The sequence below is a fragment of the Aquarana catesbeiana genome, linkage group LG09 (assembly GCF_042186555.1).
Source record: "Aquarana catesbeiana isolate 2022-GZ linkage group LG09, ASM4218655v1, whole genome shotgun sequence".
NCBI classification, from domain to species: Eukaryota; Metazoa; Chordata; class Amphibia; order Anura; family Ranidae; genus Aquarana; species Aquarana catesbeiana.
Genome location: NC_133332.1, coordinates 251,592,355 through 251,605,142, shown reverse-complemented (window position 1 = coordinate 251,605,142; position 12,788 = coordinate 251,592,355). Strand labels below are relative to the sequence as shown.

The following is a 12,788-nucleotide window of genomic DNA, read 5'->3' as shown; positions in this document are numbered from 1 at the left end:
TCATCTCATGACTATATTAAGCATGCCAATGGCCGTCGCTATTGTTGCCACTTATCCCAACCATGAAGAAAAGAGACTGGGGTAGTTTTTCCAACCTGACAGCGTGAGTATCTGGTTTGGCCAGCTCCTCCAAACCTAGGCACCTCAAGACTTAACCCTGGTACACACTAAAAAAACCTTACAGCTCCGGTCGCAGCATCTGTTCTAACGATCCAACGTTAGTACAGTGATCTCCCCTGCTGAGCTGTTGTGTTCTGACAGGGCGACCGCCCCCCACCCCCCCAACCTGCCAGAACACTCTGATCAGCCATCTCCCGACATTTGGCTCTTGTGTGCGGGGCTTTAGCCCCAAAAAGCCAGACTGGGCACCGGTCATCTCATGACTATAGTAAGGAAATCAATTTGTGGAGGTTGAGTCCCCCTTGAGTGGATTAAATATCCCCAATGAATATGTGGGTTCAACTAGATGTAGATCAGTGGCGTGCTCTGCCATGGTTTGGCTTCTGTGGGTAACAGATCCAAAAGTGTAAAAAAAGAAGCACCTGAATACTGAATGATAAAGAGATAGTTTATTGTTTGTAATGTCCATTTAAAACCAGCACATTTTAAGGAGGCAAGGGTTCCCTTAATCAGGGCTCAAGCAACACAGGAACTAGGGAGATCTGGATGTATAAGAGCAGGAATTGCTGGGAATTTATGTTAAAATCACCATTAGCACAATTAGAAGAAAAAAAAAAGCACTTAAAAAAAATCAGTAATTCCTAACTTAAATGTGTCCAGATCTCCATAGTTTCAGCATTGCTCAAAATGGTTTGGCTTTTAAGCTGATACTACAAACCATTTGTGGACCATTAGTAGTCTGGTGCTAGACCCTTTGTACCCTTGGATCTCATGACTATGGACAGGAGCGTCTCTTTTTTACATCCCTTAATCTCATAACTATTATGAGCGCGTTCCATTCCACTCACCTTCATAGAGAGTAAACGGGTCAGGTAGATTTCAGGAATGGCTTTGGCGCGCTCTCTCTCTCGCAAACTGCTGCGCCTCCTGCACGGTTCTGGCTCTTCCATGGACTTCACCAGGTGCCACATTCTAATGCCACCTTCCTCTCCATCTTCCAACATTGGGGTTTCTGTTAGACACATATGGCACAGTCACTAGAGTTCAGAGAAGAGGACAAATCAAGAAGCACAGTATCTTTGCTCTTGTACTGTACCAGACTGTTTATTTTCCCCAGACCTACGAACAACAGTTTAAAACCAAAATATGGACTAAAAAATTGTGTCCAATTACAAGCACCACGTATATTCTTACTTGAATATTGGTGCCGTTTCTTTATTTCTTCTAGATACATGCATCAAACAAATCCTGCACTTTGCCTCTTTATGCAGGAGCTTCCCATACTAAAGATCGGTTACTGCTGCTCTCTGCTTGTACAGGGTGACTGGTCTTGTCTCCACACCCTCCTGTAGTGGCCTGTCTTGTCTCCACACCCTCCTGTAGTGGCCTGTCTTGTCTCCACACCCTCCTGTAGTGGCCTGTCTTGTCTCCACACCCTCCTGTAGTGGCCTGTCTTGTCTCCACACCCTCCTGTAGTGGCCTGTCTTGTCTCCACACCCTCCTGTAGTGACCTGTCTTGTCTCCACACCCTCCTGTAGTGGCCTGTCTTGTCTCCACACCCTCCTGTAGTGGCCTGTCTTGTCTCCACACCCTCCTGTAGTGGCCTGTCTTGTCTCCACACCCTCCTGTAGTGGCCTGTCTTGTCTCCACACCCTCCTGTAGTGGCCTGTCTTGTCTCCACACCTTCCTGTAGTTTTCTGCAGGCAACCTTTCTCAACCATTTTATCCTAGAAGAAACCTTAAAAATGAAGGTCTTGGGGAAACCCCTGCAAAAAATTATATCTGCAATTCATGGTATATCAGTAAATCACATAGATTATTTGAGAAATTGACATGATGGATAATTTTAAGAATTGTTCTGAATTCAATAATAAAATTATAGATATAATCATAAAATAATTATCAGTGGCAACCGCAAAAATAAAAAAATAATGGCCACAAAAGAAAAAACACAGATTACCTAACAAGGGTGGTCAATGGAGACATGCCTCCTTAAATTGGTGCTCAATGAGAAGAATGCCAACCTTACAGACTGCCAAAAAGAGTTGGATTGCCATCGACTCTACCAAGCAATGTTGGTCTCAGAACTATGTAGGCACTATCAGATGGAAGGTCACTCTGCTACTGCTCAAGGAAACCCTAGCAATTTCTGGAGAACCTAAGGGATTCCACAAAACTCTGGTTGAGAATGTCTGCTGTAGTGGGACATGTTGGGTCCGACTCACTTCTCTGCTCTCAGCACAGTCACCATGGTTTTTTTTAGGGTGATATCTAGGTTTGCAAATGCGGATTGATCACCTTTGTGGCTGTTGAGGAACTTATTTCCATGAAAGTTATAGGGCCCAGGGTTCACCAATCCATCAATTTAATAAAAGCTGATGACTGATTATCATGCTCACTGCTGGAATGGTCAACTGTGGTGGAGGTACTAAGCCGCAGCCATGGAGGCCTTATTGTAAAAAAAAAAGCATTAGGAAGGTGCGTCTTGCCTGAAGGAAGTTTAGACAGTACATTATGAAGGTAGGGTCATAAAAAAACAAGAGAAGGGGAACACCATGAGCGTCACAGACTCACTTTCTCCACTCAAGAAACTGTTGTTTGGCGTTTCACATTGGTTATTGTGTAATCGTGGTATCAAAGCCACAGTTGCAAGATCAGGAACCTGTTAAGAAAAGAATATAGGTGTAAGACAGACACAACTGACACTGATAAAGGCACACGCACACAAGACCCACACCCTACCTTATAATGATGCAGCGTATTTATTCTCTTCCACTGGTCCTGATCTTGTGATGTCAGGTCCTCATCGGATAGGGTCAAATGACCAGCTTGACCAGCACGCCATTCTGTGGAAAAAGCACAATTGAACACATTTTCTTAGTAAAGATGGGGGCTTCCATTGCTGAATTCTTTCTGAAAATGCTAGTTGCCTGGCTGCAATGCTTACCATACACTGACCTCAGTATTGTTTGTTGCACAAAGCTAAAGAATTATCCAAACCAAGAAAGTCGGCGCAAAGATTGTTTCTGCACACTTGTTCCATGTCCAGTTTTTTTACAGTTTCCTCACCCCCTTCACATGAAAGACCATAAGACCACAAATGAAGCACACTAAAGTTGGGCATTCACTAGTAGGATTTTAATAATAATTTTTTTTTTTTTTTTTTTAGTGTGGTCAAATCGATATTCTTTTTCGATCAAGAAAATTCGAAGGAGCAGGATGGAACAAATTAATTTTTAACAGTGTATGTGGTTTTCATTCAGGAAATTACATTAATTTCAAAATTAAATGTTAAAATGCAAATTACATTTTGAAGTGCTTTTAAATGACATTCAATGTACTGAAGGTCATCAAATGTACTGAGAGATTTTGTTCAAACATTTGCTCGAAAACCTACTAGTGTATGGCCAGCTTAAGGGTTGCCATACGTGTTACAATCTGATTGTACAGTACAATCTCCATTAGAGCTACCAACAAGTATGTAGTGAAAGAGCCTACTTGATTGGGCACAAATTGAAGGGGTTGTAAACACCTTTGGGATGAATTAGAGCGGAGACTGTGAGCCAGGCCTTCTTGTCCAACATCAGTGCCTGACCTCACAAATGCGCTTCTGGAAGAATGGTCACACATTCCCATAGACACCCATAGGCAAAAGAGTGGGCAAAGGCAAAGGGTGGGCCAACTCAATATTGAACCCTACAGACTAAGACTGGGATGCCATTAAAGTTCATGTGCGTGTAAAGGCAGGCATCCCCATACTTTTGACAATATAGTGTATGTATGTATTTAATTGAATGCTTGGAACTCAGCCTTAAAGGTATCTTAATTGTCCTTACCTAGATCAAGTGTATGTGCTGCAGGCCGAACGGAGAAAGGGGTTCCTTTGTACACATGATTCAGGATCTTCCCTTTCACTTGAGTGATGGTGTCAGTGTCCAGCACTCTGACTGGTACCCTCTGAACTTCCGCCCCATTCTTCACTATAGCAGTGAGGGTCATCGACCGGTATTCAATGTCCTCCCGTAGGAGACGTCCATCGTTCAGAGTTCGCTTTGCCTTCCCCGTTACAGCATCCACTGGACCCTTATCCACCTGGTATTTTATGGCACTGTACAGCATGTATAGGGGCTCTGCTGCCGCCTCCTGGATGGAAATAAACATATAGCAAAATATGTTAGATCTACAGGGAGGGAGTTCTGAGGAACATCTTCTGTATTGACCAAAGTCCTAGAACTGTTGGAAGGTTGGCAAGCTAAATGAATGTGGCCAGTTAAGGTAAGCAAGGTAAAGGAATGTGGCCAGTTAAGGTAGGCAAGGTAAAGGAATGTGGCCAGTTAAGGTAGGCAAGGTAAAGGAATGTGGCCAGTTAAGGTAGGCAAGGTAAAGGAATGTGGCCAGTTAAGGTAGGCAAGGTAAAGGAATGTGGCCAGTTACCAGACACTGACCTAAAGAAAGAAGTATCAAATCTATAAGGTGCAGAGTTCTGTGAGCATCTCCTGTACTGTTCAAAGACCTAGAACTGCTGGAAGTTAGGCAAGTTAAATGGATGGGGCCAGCTAGGGTAGGCAAGTTCAATGGATGTGGCCAGTTTAGGTAGATGAGGCAAATTAATGCGGCCAGTTTAGGTAGGTAAGGTAAATGGATGTGGCCAGTTAAGGTAGGCAAGTTAAATGGTTGAGGTCAGTTTAGGTAGGTGAGGCAAAATAATGTGGCCAATTAAGGTAGACCGGTTAACTGAACATGGCCAGTTAAGGTAGGCAAGTTAAATGCATGTGGCCAGTTAAGGTAGGCAAGTTAAATGCATGTGACCAGTTTCCAGACACAGACCCGAAGAAAAGTGTGGCGGATCTACAGGGAGGGGGATGCTGAAGAACATCTCCTGTAGTGACCAAAGACCTATTACTGTTGGAAGGTAGGCAAGTTAAATGGCTGTGGCCAGTTAAGGTGGGATAGGTAAATGGATGTGGCCAGTTAAGGTGGTATAGATAATTAAATGTGGCCACTTAAGGAAGGTAAGTTAAATGGATGTGGTTAGTTAAGGTGGGTAAGGTAAATGGATGTGGCCAGATAAGTTGGGTAAGGTAAATGGATGTGGCCAGTTAAGGTAGGTTAGTTAAATGAATGTGGCCAGTTAAGGTAGGTGAGGCAAAATAATGTGGCCAATTAAGGTAGACCGGTTAACTGAACATGGCCAGTTAAGGTAGGCAAGTTAAATGCATGTGGCCAGTTAAGGTAGGCAAGTTAAATGCATGTGACCAGTTTCCAGACACAGACCCGAAGAAAAGTGTGGCGGATCTACAGGGAGGGGGATGCTGAAGAACATCTCCTGTAGTGACCAAAGACCTATTACTGTTGGAAGGTAGGCAAGTTAAATGGCTGTGGCCAGTTAAGGTGGGATAGGTAAATGGATGTGGCCAGTTAAGGTGGTATAGATAATTAAATGTGGCCACTTAAGGAAGGTAAGTTAAATGGATGTGGTTAGTTAAGGTGGGTAAGGTAAATGGATGTGGCCAGATAAGTTGGGTAAGGTAAATGGATGTGGCCAGTTAAGGTAGGTTAGTTAAATGAATGTGGCCAGTTAAGGTAGGTTCATTAAATGTATGTGACCAATTACCAGACACTAACCCGAAGAAAGGAGTGCAGACAAATGGACATCCAGTTGGTCAGCAGCTTTTCCACTATAGTTTCTGTCCTGCAAAAAAAACCCCAAAAAAACGAGGTGGTATTGTCATTCCTACAACCGTGGAACATTACAGGAAATGTCTATAGTTCCGCACTGGAATCACTAGTAAGATATTCCAATACAATATACACACATGGTTTCATTTACAAAACAAAGCCACAGACAATGGGGGAGACTTAATAGAACTTTAGCACTCTCAGAATCTGTTGCAGCTGTGCATAGTAACCAATCAACTTCTAAGTTCAGCTTGTTTAATTAAGTTTTGACAATAAAACTTAGAAGCTGACTGGCTACTATGCACACATGCACCAGATTCAGTGTGCACCTGTTTAGTAAATCTCCCTCAATGTGCAGCATCCCATAATGACCATCACTCAGCAACTCTGATGGTGTTATTATCTATCTATCTATATAGATATATCTATAGATATATCTATATCTATATATATAGATATATCTATAGATATCTCTCTCTCTCTCTTTATATATATATATATATATATATATAGATATATATATATATATATCTATCTATATATATATATATATATATAGATAGATATATATATCTATCTATATATATATCTATATATATATATTATACAGAGGCGGCTCTTTAATTAGGCAAATTAGGCTGTCGCCTAAGGCCTCGCGCTCACAGGGGCCTCGCGGCTGCCTATTTTGCCTGACGGAGGAAGGGGAGAGCCCAGCATCGGGAAGAATGATGGCACTGCCTGCGGATGTGCGGGACCAATCTCCCCATGCCAGGACTCTGCACTAATATCAGCTGGACTGCCTCTCCCTCTCATCTTTATCCCGGGCTGCACGGAGGGAAAACTGGGTTAAGTCACTGCCCCTCAAGCCGCTGTAATGCCAGTAATAGGATCCGCACCAGAGATGATGGGAATAAACCATCTCATTGGTTGGTCCAATGATCTGCAGGATGCCGTGTTGACTGGTAGATGAAGCCCGCCCTCACATGTGTTGTGATTTCACCCAGAGGCAATGCAAAGGCTGCCAGTAGTGAAGGTGATCTGATGAACATGGGGAACGGGGTGAGTCCAGTGACAGGAAGGATACGTTTTATTGTACCCTGACACATGTCCGCTCTGTCCACCTCCCTGCCCCGTATGCAAACAAAATGTGCCCGGATCGACTTCTGGAGCCTGCACACACCCGGAGACATCACAGGTTATCCCGAATCACACTCTCCCCCCTCTCTCCTCTCCCCCCTCTCTCCCCCTCTCTCTCCCCTCCTCCTCTCTCTCTCTCTCCTATCCCCCCTCTCTCTCTCCTCTCCCCATTCTCTCTCCCCTCTCCCCCTCTCTCTCTCCTCTCCCCCTCTCTCTCTCCTCTCCCCCTCTCTCTCTCCTCTACCCCTCTCTCTCTCTCCTTTACCCCTCTCTCCCTCTCCTCTCCCCCCTTTCTCTCCTCTCCCCCTCTCTCCTCCTCTCTCTCTACTCTCCCCCTCCCACTCTCTTTTCTCCCCCTCTCTCTCTCCTCTACCCCTCTCTCTCTCTCCTTTACCCCTCTCTCCCTCTCCTCTCCCCCCTTTCTCTCCTCTCCCCCTCTCTCCTCCTCTCTCTCTACTCTCCCCCTCCCACTCTCTTTTCTCCCCCTCTCTCTCTCCTCTCCACTCCCCCTCTCTCTCCTCTCCCCCCTCTCTCTCTCCTCTCCACTCCCCCTCTCTCTCCTCTCCCCCCTCTCTCTCTCCTCCCTCTCTCTCTCCTCTCCCCCTCTCTCTTTCCCCTCCCCCTTTCACACCTTTCTCCTCTCTCCCCCTCTCTATATCCCCCTCTACCACTCCTCTCTGTACCACCCCTCTCTCTCCCTCCCAGCCCCCTCTCACTCCTCTAATTCCCCCCTCTCTCTAGGTCTCTCTGTCTCCCCCTCTTTCCACCCTCTCCCCCTACTCTCTCTCACTCACTACCCTCTCTTTCCCCAGCCCCCCCTCTCTCTCCCCCTCTTTCACTCCTTTCCCCCTCTCCCTACCCCTCTCTGTGTAACCCCCTTCTCTCTACCCTTCTCCCCCTCCCTTTCTCTCTCTTTCCCCCCTCTCCTCTCTCCCTCCCACCTCTCGCTCTATCCCCCCTCTCTCTCTACTCCCACTCTCTCTCCCCTATCCCTCCCACCTCTCTCTCTCTACTCCCTCTTTCCCCTCCTCCTCTCTCTCTCTCTCCCCCCTCTCACTCCTATCTCTCTCTCTCCCCCCTTCTCCCCTCTCTCCCTCCCAGCCCCCCTTTTCCAGCCCCCCTCTCTCCCCTCTCTCTCTATCCCTTTCTCTCTACCCTTTTCTCCCCCTCTCCCCTCTCTCTCCCTCATACACCTCTCTCTCTCCTCTCTCCCACCCTTCTCTCTCACCCTTCTCTCTCTCCCCCCCTCCTCTCTATTTTCCCCTCTCTCCCCCCCTCCTCTCTATTTTCCCCTCTCTCCCACCCCTTTCTCTCTCCTCTCCCACTCTCTTTCTCTCTCCCTTCCCCCTCTCTTTCTCCCTCCTCTCCCCCCTCTCTTTCTCCCTCCTCTCCCCCCTCTCTTTCTCCCTCCTCTCCCCCCTCTCTTTCTCCCTCCTCTCCCCCCTCTCTTTCTCCCTCCTCTCCCCCCTCTCTTTCTCCCTCCTCTCCCCCCTCTCTTTCTCCCTCCCCTCCCCCCTCTCTTTCTCCCTCCCCTCCCCCCTCTCTTTCTCCCTCCTCTCCCCCCTCTCTTTCTCCCTCCTCTCCCCCCTCTCTTTCTCTCTTCTCTCCCCCCTCTCTTTCTCTCTCCTCTCCCCCTCTCTTTCTCTCTCCTCTCTTCCTCCTCCTTTTCTCTTTTCCCCTCTCTCCTCCCTCTCTCTCCCTCTCTCTTTCTCTCCCCAGTCAGTTGCCAGTCAGCCCCAGCACTGGGATCATAGGATGTGTGCCTAGGCTGCACATGGGTGATTATCCCTAGTCCTGCATCCTCTGATGTGTGTTCCTAAAACACATGATTAGCTCATGCTTAAATAAATAATTTCTGTATTCAGGTTTACTGTCATTGTCATAGTCATTGACCATAGTCATAACCATTGGTTGTGTCCACAGCAGGCATAGGGCATAGACATAACAGTGAGCTGTCTAGTAAGTGATGATCGCTATATGGAGGGAGCATATCCTGGTGTGATATGATCATGGCATGCTGAACTGGCCATGGGTGAATTCTCATCAGTTCATTGGACACTACAGTGCAATGAATTATTAATTTGTATCACTTTAATTCTTTTTCCCATTATGGGCGTGAGTGGGGCCTCATGTCTAAGTTTTGCCTAAGGCCTCACAAAGCCTAGAGCCGCCTCTGTATATACATATATATATATATATATATATATATATATATATATATATATATATATATATATATATATATATATATACACACATACATACATACATACATATAGAAAGAAAATACTTTTTCAGTTCTCAAACCTTTTACTATTGGGTTTTTATTTCATATATAATAAAGATCAATGTTTTTAGGGTGGGATTGCCAACTTTGGAAATAGATCATTTTATACATAATTGTCATAGCAACTTTTATTACTTTTCACTCTCTGTGGTTTGAATATACAAAACAAAGAGTGCTTTAAAAATATTATTATGGTATCAGTGGCTTTAAATATTTTATTATTCCTATGACAGTTTGTGTATAAATGTCTCCACTCCCTCTGTTAAAGAGTACGTATAGCAAAACTTTTTTTTTTTTTTTTTTTGTTTAAGTGTTGAATCGAGTAGGAAGAGTTGAAACACTTGTCAGATTATTTTTTATTTCTGTCATGCTAAGAGGAATTACTTTCACTTCCTGTCCATGAGAAACAACAGGAAGTGAGAGAAAATCTCCCAAAAGTGAGGGGAATTCCCATCTTGTACAATTATCAGCATAATATTTTTTCCTGGTGACAACAAAATTTTGGATTTCCCCCAAAATGGTGTGGTACGTCCTACTGCGCTCTGTATTTTTGAATCTTCCCTAAGACCCTGTTTTGGGGGCACTCTTGTTGCGACATCGGTTATAGAAGATCTAGTCAAGCCATTCTCAACCAGGGTTCCTTCAGAGGTGGCTAGGGGTTCCTTGAGCTGTGGCTGATTTACCTCCTGTTTGATGGTGCCTACATAGTTCTGAGCCAATGCCACTTGGAGGAGCCAGTGGTATGACACCAATGATCTTTATAGCTCTCTGTAAGGGGGCCATTCTTACCACCACTGTAAAAAAGGGCATTCTTCTCACTGAACACCAAAGTAAGGGGCATCGTTCCCACTGACCCCCAATGAATGGGTTTTATCAGGGGTTCCCCGAGACCTGAAAAATATTTTAAGTGTTCCCCTGGGGAAAAAAGGTTGAGAAAGGCTGATCTAGTGTCTTGTGTGCATGTATTCAGCAATAAAAAAATTAAAGAGGATCCAAGTTTACGCAACACAAAAAAATAAAAAAAGTTTTGTCTTTACACTTTAACTGTGTCTCTACAATCAAGCCTGTTCAATAGGTGAAATGCGTCAGTGCAGGAATAGTCAGGCAAAGTTTGTCTAAACTACCTATTAACCACCTAAATAAAGTTTATTTAAACTTACATGGCCCCCCTTCTACTGCCGAAAGCTTACTGAATCGGCCCAGTGGAAAAATGGCAGCCAGTATCCAATTCAATTTGTTTTGCAGTGCCACACAATGGGGTTAATCTCTTAAAGGCAAATAGGCTGTTTCCCAAAGTATAGTGAATGTGGTCTTTGCAATGAATAACCAACCACGTACAAGTAAAGAAAAAAAAAAGAAAACTGTATTTTTGCATGCACATGATTGGATGATGGGAGTCAGCAGAGCTTTACCTGATTTGCCACGTTTAAGGAAAATTCCCTTGCAAAGTGAACAGCCTATTTGGCTTTAGTAAATCAACCGCAACAGTTCCGCTTCACTACTCCATCTCAGAACGCAAGTCTATAGGTCAGCTTACCCACTGCAAGCAACACACTCTTTAAGTGGCCGATATAGACTATATTGTCAAAAGTATTGGGACGCCTGCCTTTACACACATATGAACTTTAATGGCATCTCAGTCTTATGCCGCGTACACACTATCGGATTTTCCGACGGCAAATGTTCGATGGGAGCTTGTTATCGGAAATTCTGACCATGTGTAGGCTCCAGCGGACATTTTCCGTCGGAATTTCTGCCAAACAAAATTTGAGATCTGGATCTCAAATTTTCCAACAACAAAATCCGTTATCGGAAATTCCGATTGTGTGTACACAATTCAGACCCACAAAATTCCACGCATGCCCGGAATCAAGCAGAAGAGCCGCACTGGCTATTGAACTTCATTTTTCTCGGCGCGTCGTATGTGTTGTACGTCACCGCGCTCTTGACAATCGGAATTTCCGACAAGATTTGTGTGACCGTGTGTATGCAAGACAAGTTTGAGCCAACATCCGTTGGAAAAAACACATGGATTCTGTTGTCGGAATGTGCAATCGTGTGTACGCGGCATTAGTCTGTAGGGTTCAATATTGAGTTGGCCCACCCTTTGCAGCTATAACAGCTTCAACTCTTCTGGGAAGGCTGTCCACAAGGTTTAGGAGTGTGTCTATGGGAATGTTTGACCATTCTTCCAGAAGCGCATTTGTGAGGTCACAGTCTCCGCTCTAATTTATCCCAAAGATGTTCTACCGGGTTGAGGTCAGGATTATGTGCAGGCCAGTCAAGTTCCTCCACCCCAAACTCGCTCATCCATGTCTTTATGAACCTTGCTTTGTGCACTGGTCCAAATGATTTGGTGGAGGGGGGATTATGGTGTGGGGTTGTTTTTCAGGGGTTGGGCTTGACCTCTTAGTTTCAGTTAAGGGAACTCTTAAGGCATCAGCATACCAAGACATTTTGGACAATTTCATGCTCCCAACTTTGTGGGAACAGTTTGGGGAAGGCCCCTTCCTGTTCCAACATGACTGTGCACCAGTGCACAACGCAAGATCCATAAAGACATGGATGAGTGAGTTTGGGGTGGAGGAACTTGACTGGCCTGCGCAGAGTCCTGACCTCAACCCGATAGAACACCTTTGGGATGAATTAGAGCGGAGACTACGAGGCAGGCTTTCTTGTCCACATCAGTGCCTGACCTCACAAATGCGCTTCTGGAATAATGGTCAAACCTTCCCATAGACATACTCCTAAACCTTGTGGACAGCCTTCCCAGAAGAGTTGAAGGTGTTATAGCTGGAAAGGGTGGGCCAACTCAATATTGAACCCTACGGACTAAGACTGGGATGCTATTAAAGTTCATGTGTGTGTAAAGGCAGGCATTCAAATACTTTTGACAATATAGTGTATATCTCAATAGTTGTTAGGTAGTGAGCATCGAATCAACTGAGATATTGAGAGCACCCACTAACAGCTAATCCTCAAATCTCTACCTTTATTAGAAAATAGCAGCACATTAATTAAATGTATAAAAGTCACATTAAAGAAGTTACTATAAAAGATAAAAACTGCAACCACAAATCAAAAAATCTGCTCATTGAAAATACACAATACTATACAACAGTTATTGACTTTTTTTTTGCTGTGGTTCTTCATGGTCAGCACTTTACCTGCGAAGAAGCAATTTAGGGTTCTTGGCCACACATTGGTCTACCAATTCAGACAGGAGAGTTTTCATGACATCAGTCAGATACTCAAGCTTGCCATGTAGCGCCACAGTAAGTAACGACGCGGCATGACAGCGATCTCGCTGTGACAACGTGGACTGGGCATCCAATGTCTCGATAAGCTGCAAGAGGAAGAAAGGAGGACAACGTTTTCCAACAACCCCCGGGATGGTCTGATTTATACATTTATTTCAGCAGGATTTCAGAGCGCCAGCAAGAGGGGCCATCTTCTCCACCTCAAATCGTAGCATTTATTACTGGAGAGCCAAGGAATAATTTCATTAGCCAAGCTGGTCACCAATGACGAGCGTCATTTCAGCAGTCTCAGCTCTCAGATGCCT

The 12,788-nt window shown here is 44.8% G+C and overlaps 1 protein-coding gene across 2 annotated transcripts in view; it reads right to left on the bottom strand.

The window, feature by feature from the left end:
- Window positions 1-12,788, bottom strand: part of PLXNB3 (plexin B3) — a 150,976-nt gene that overhangs the window by 7,877 nt on the left and 130,311 nt on the right. For both annotated transcript variants that reach the window (XM_073600173.1, XM_073600172.1), the window contains exons 24-29: window positions 12,391-12,569; window positions 5,746-5,812; window positions 3,957-4,263; window positions 2,863-2,966; window positions 2,695-2,782; window positions 969-1,132 (exon numbers count right to left, since the gene is read on the bottom strand). In XM_073600173.1, the coding sequence (XP_073456274.1) occupies window positions 969-1,132; window positions 2,695-2,782; window positions 2,863-2,966; window positions 3,957-4,263; window positions 5,746-5,812; window positions 12,391-12,569 (909 nt within the window). The remainder of the gene's footprint in view (window positions 1-968; window positions 1,133-2,694; window positions 2,783-2,862; window positions 2,967-3,956; window positions 4,264-5,745; window positions 5,813-12,390; window positions 12,570-12,788) is intronic.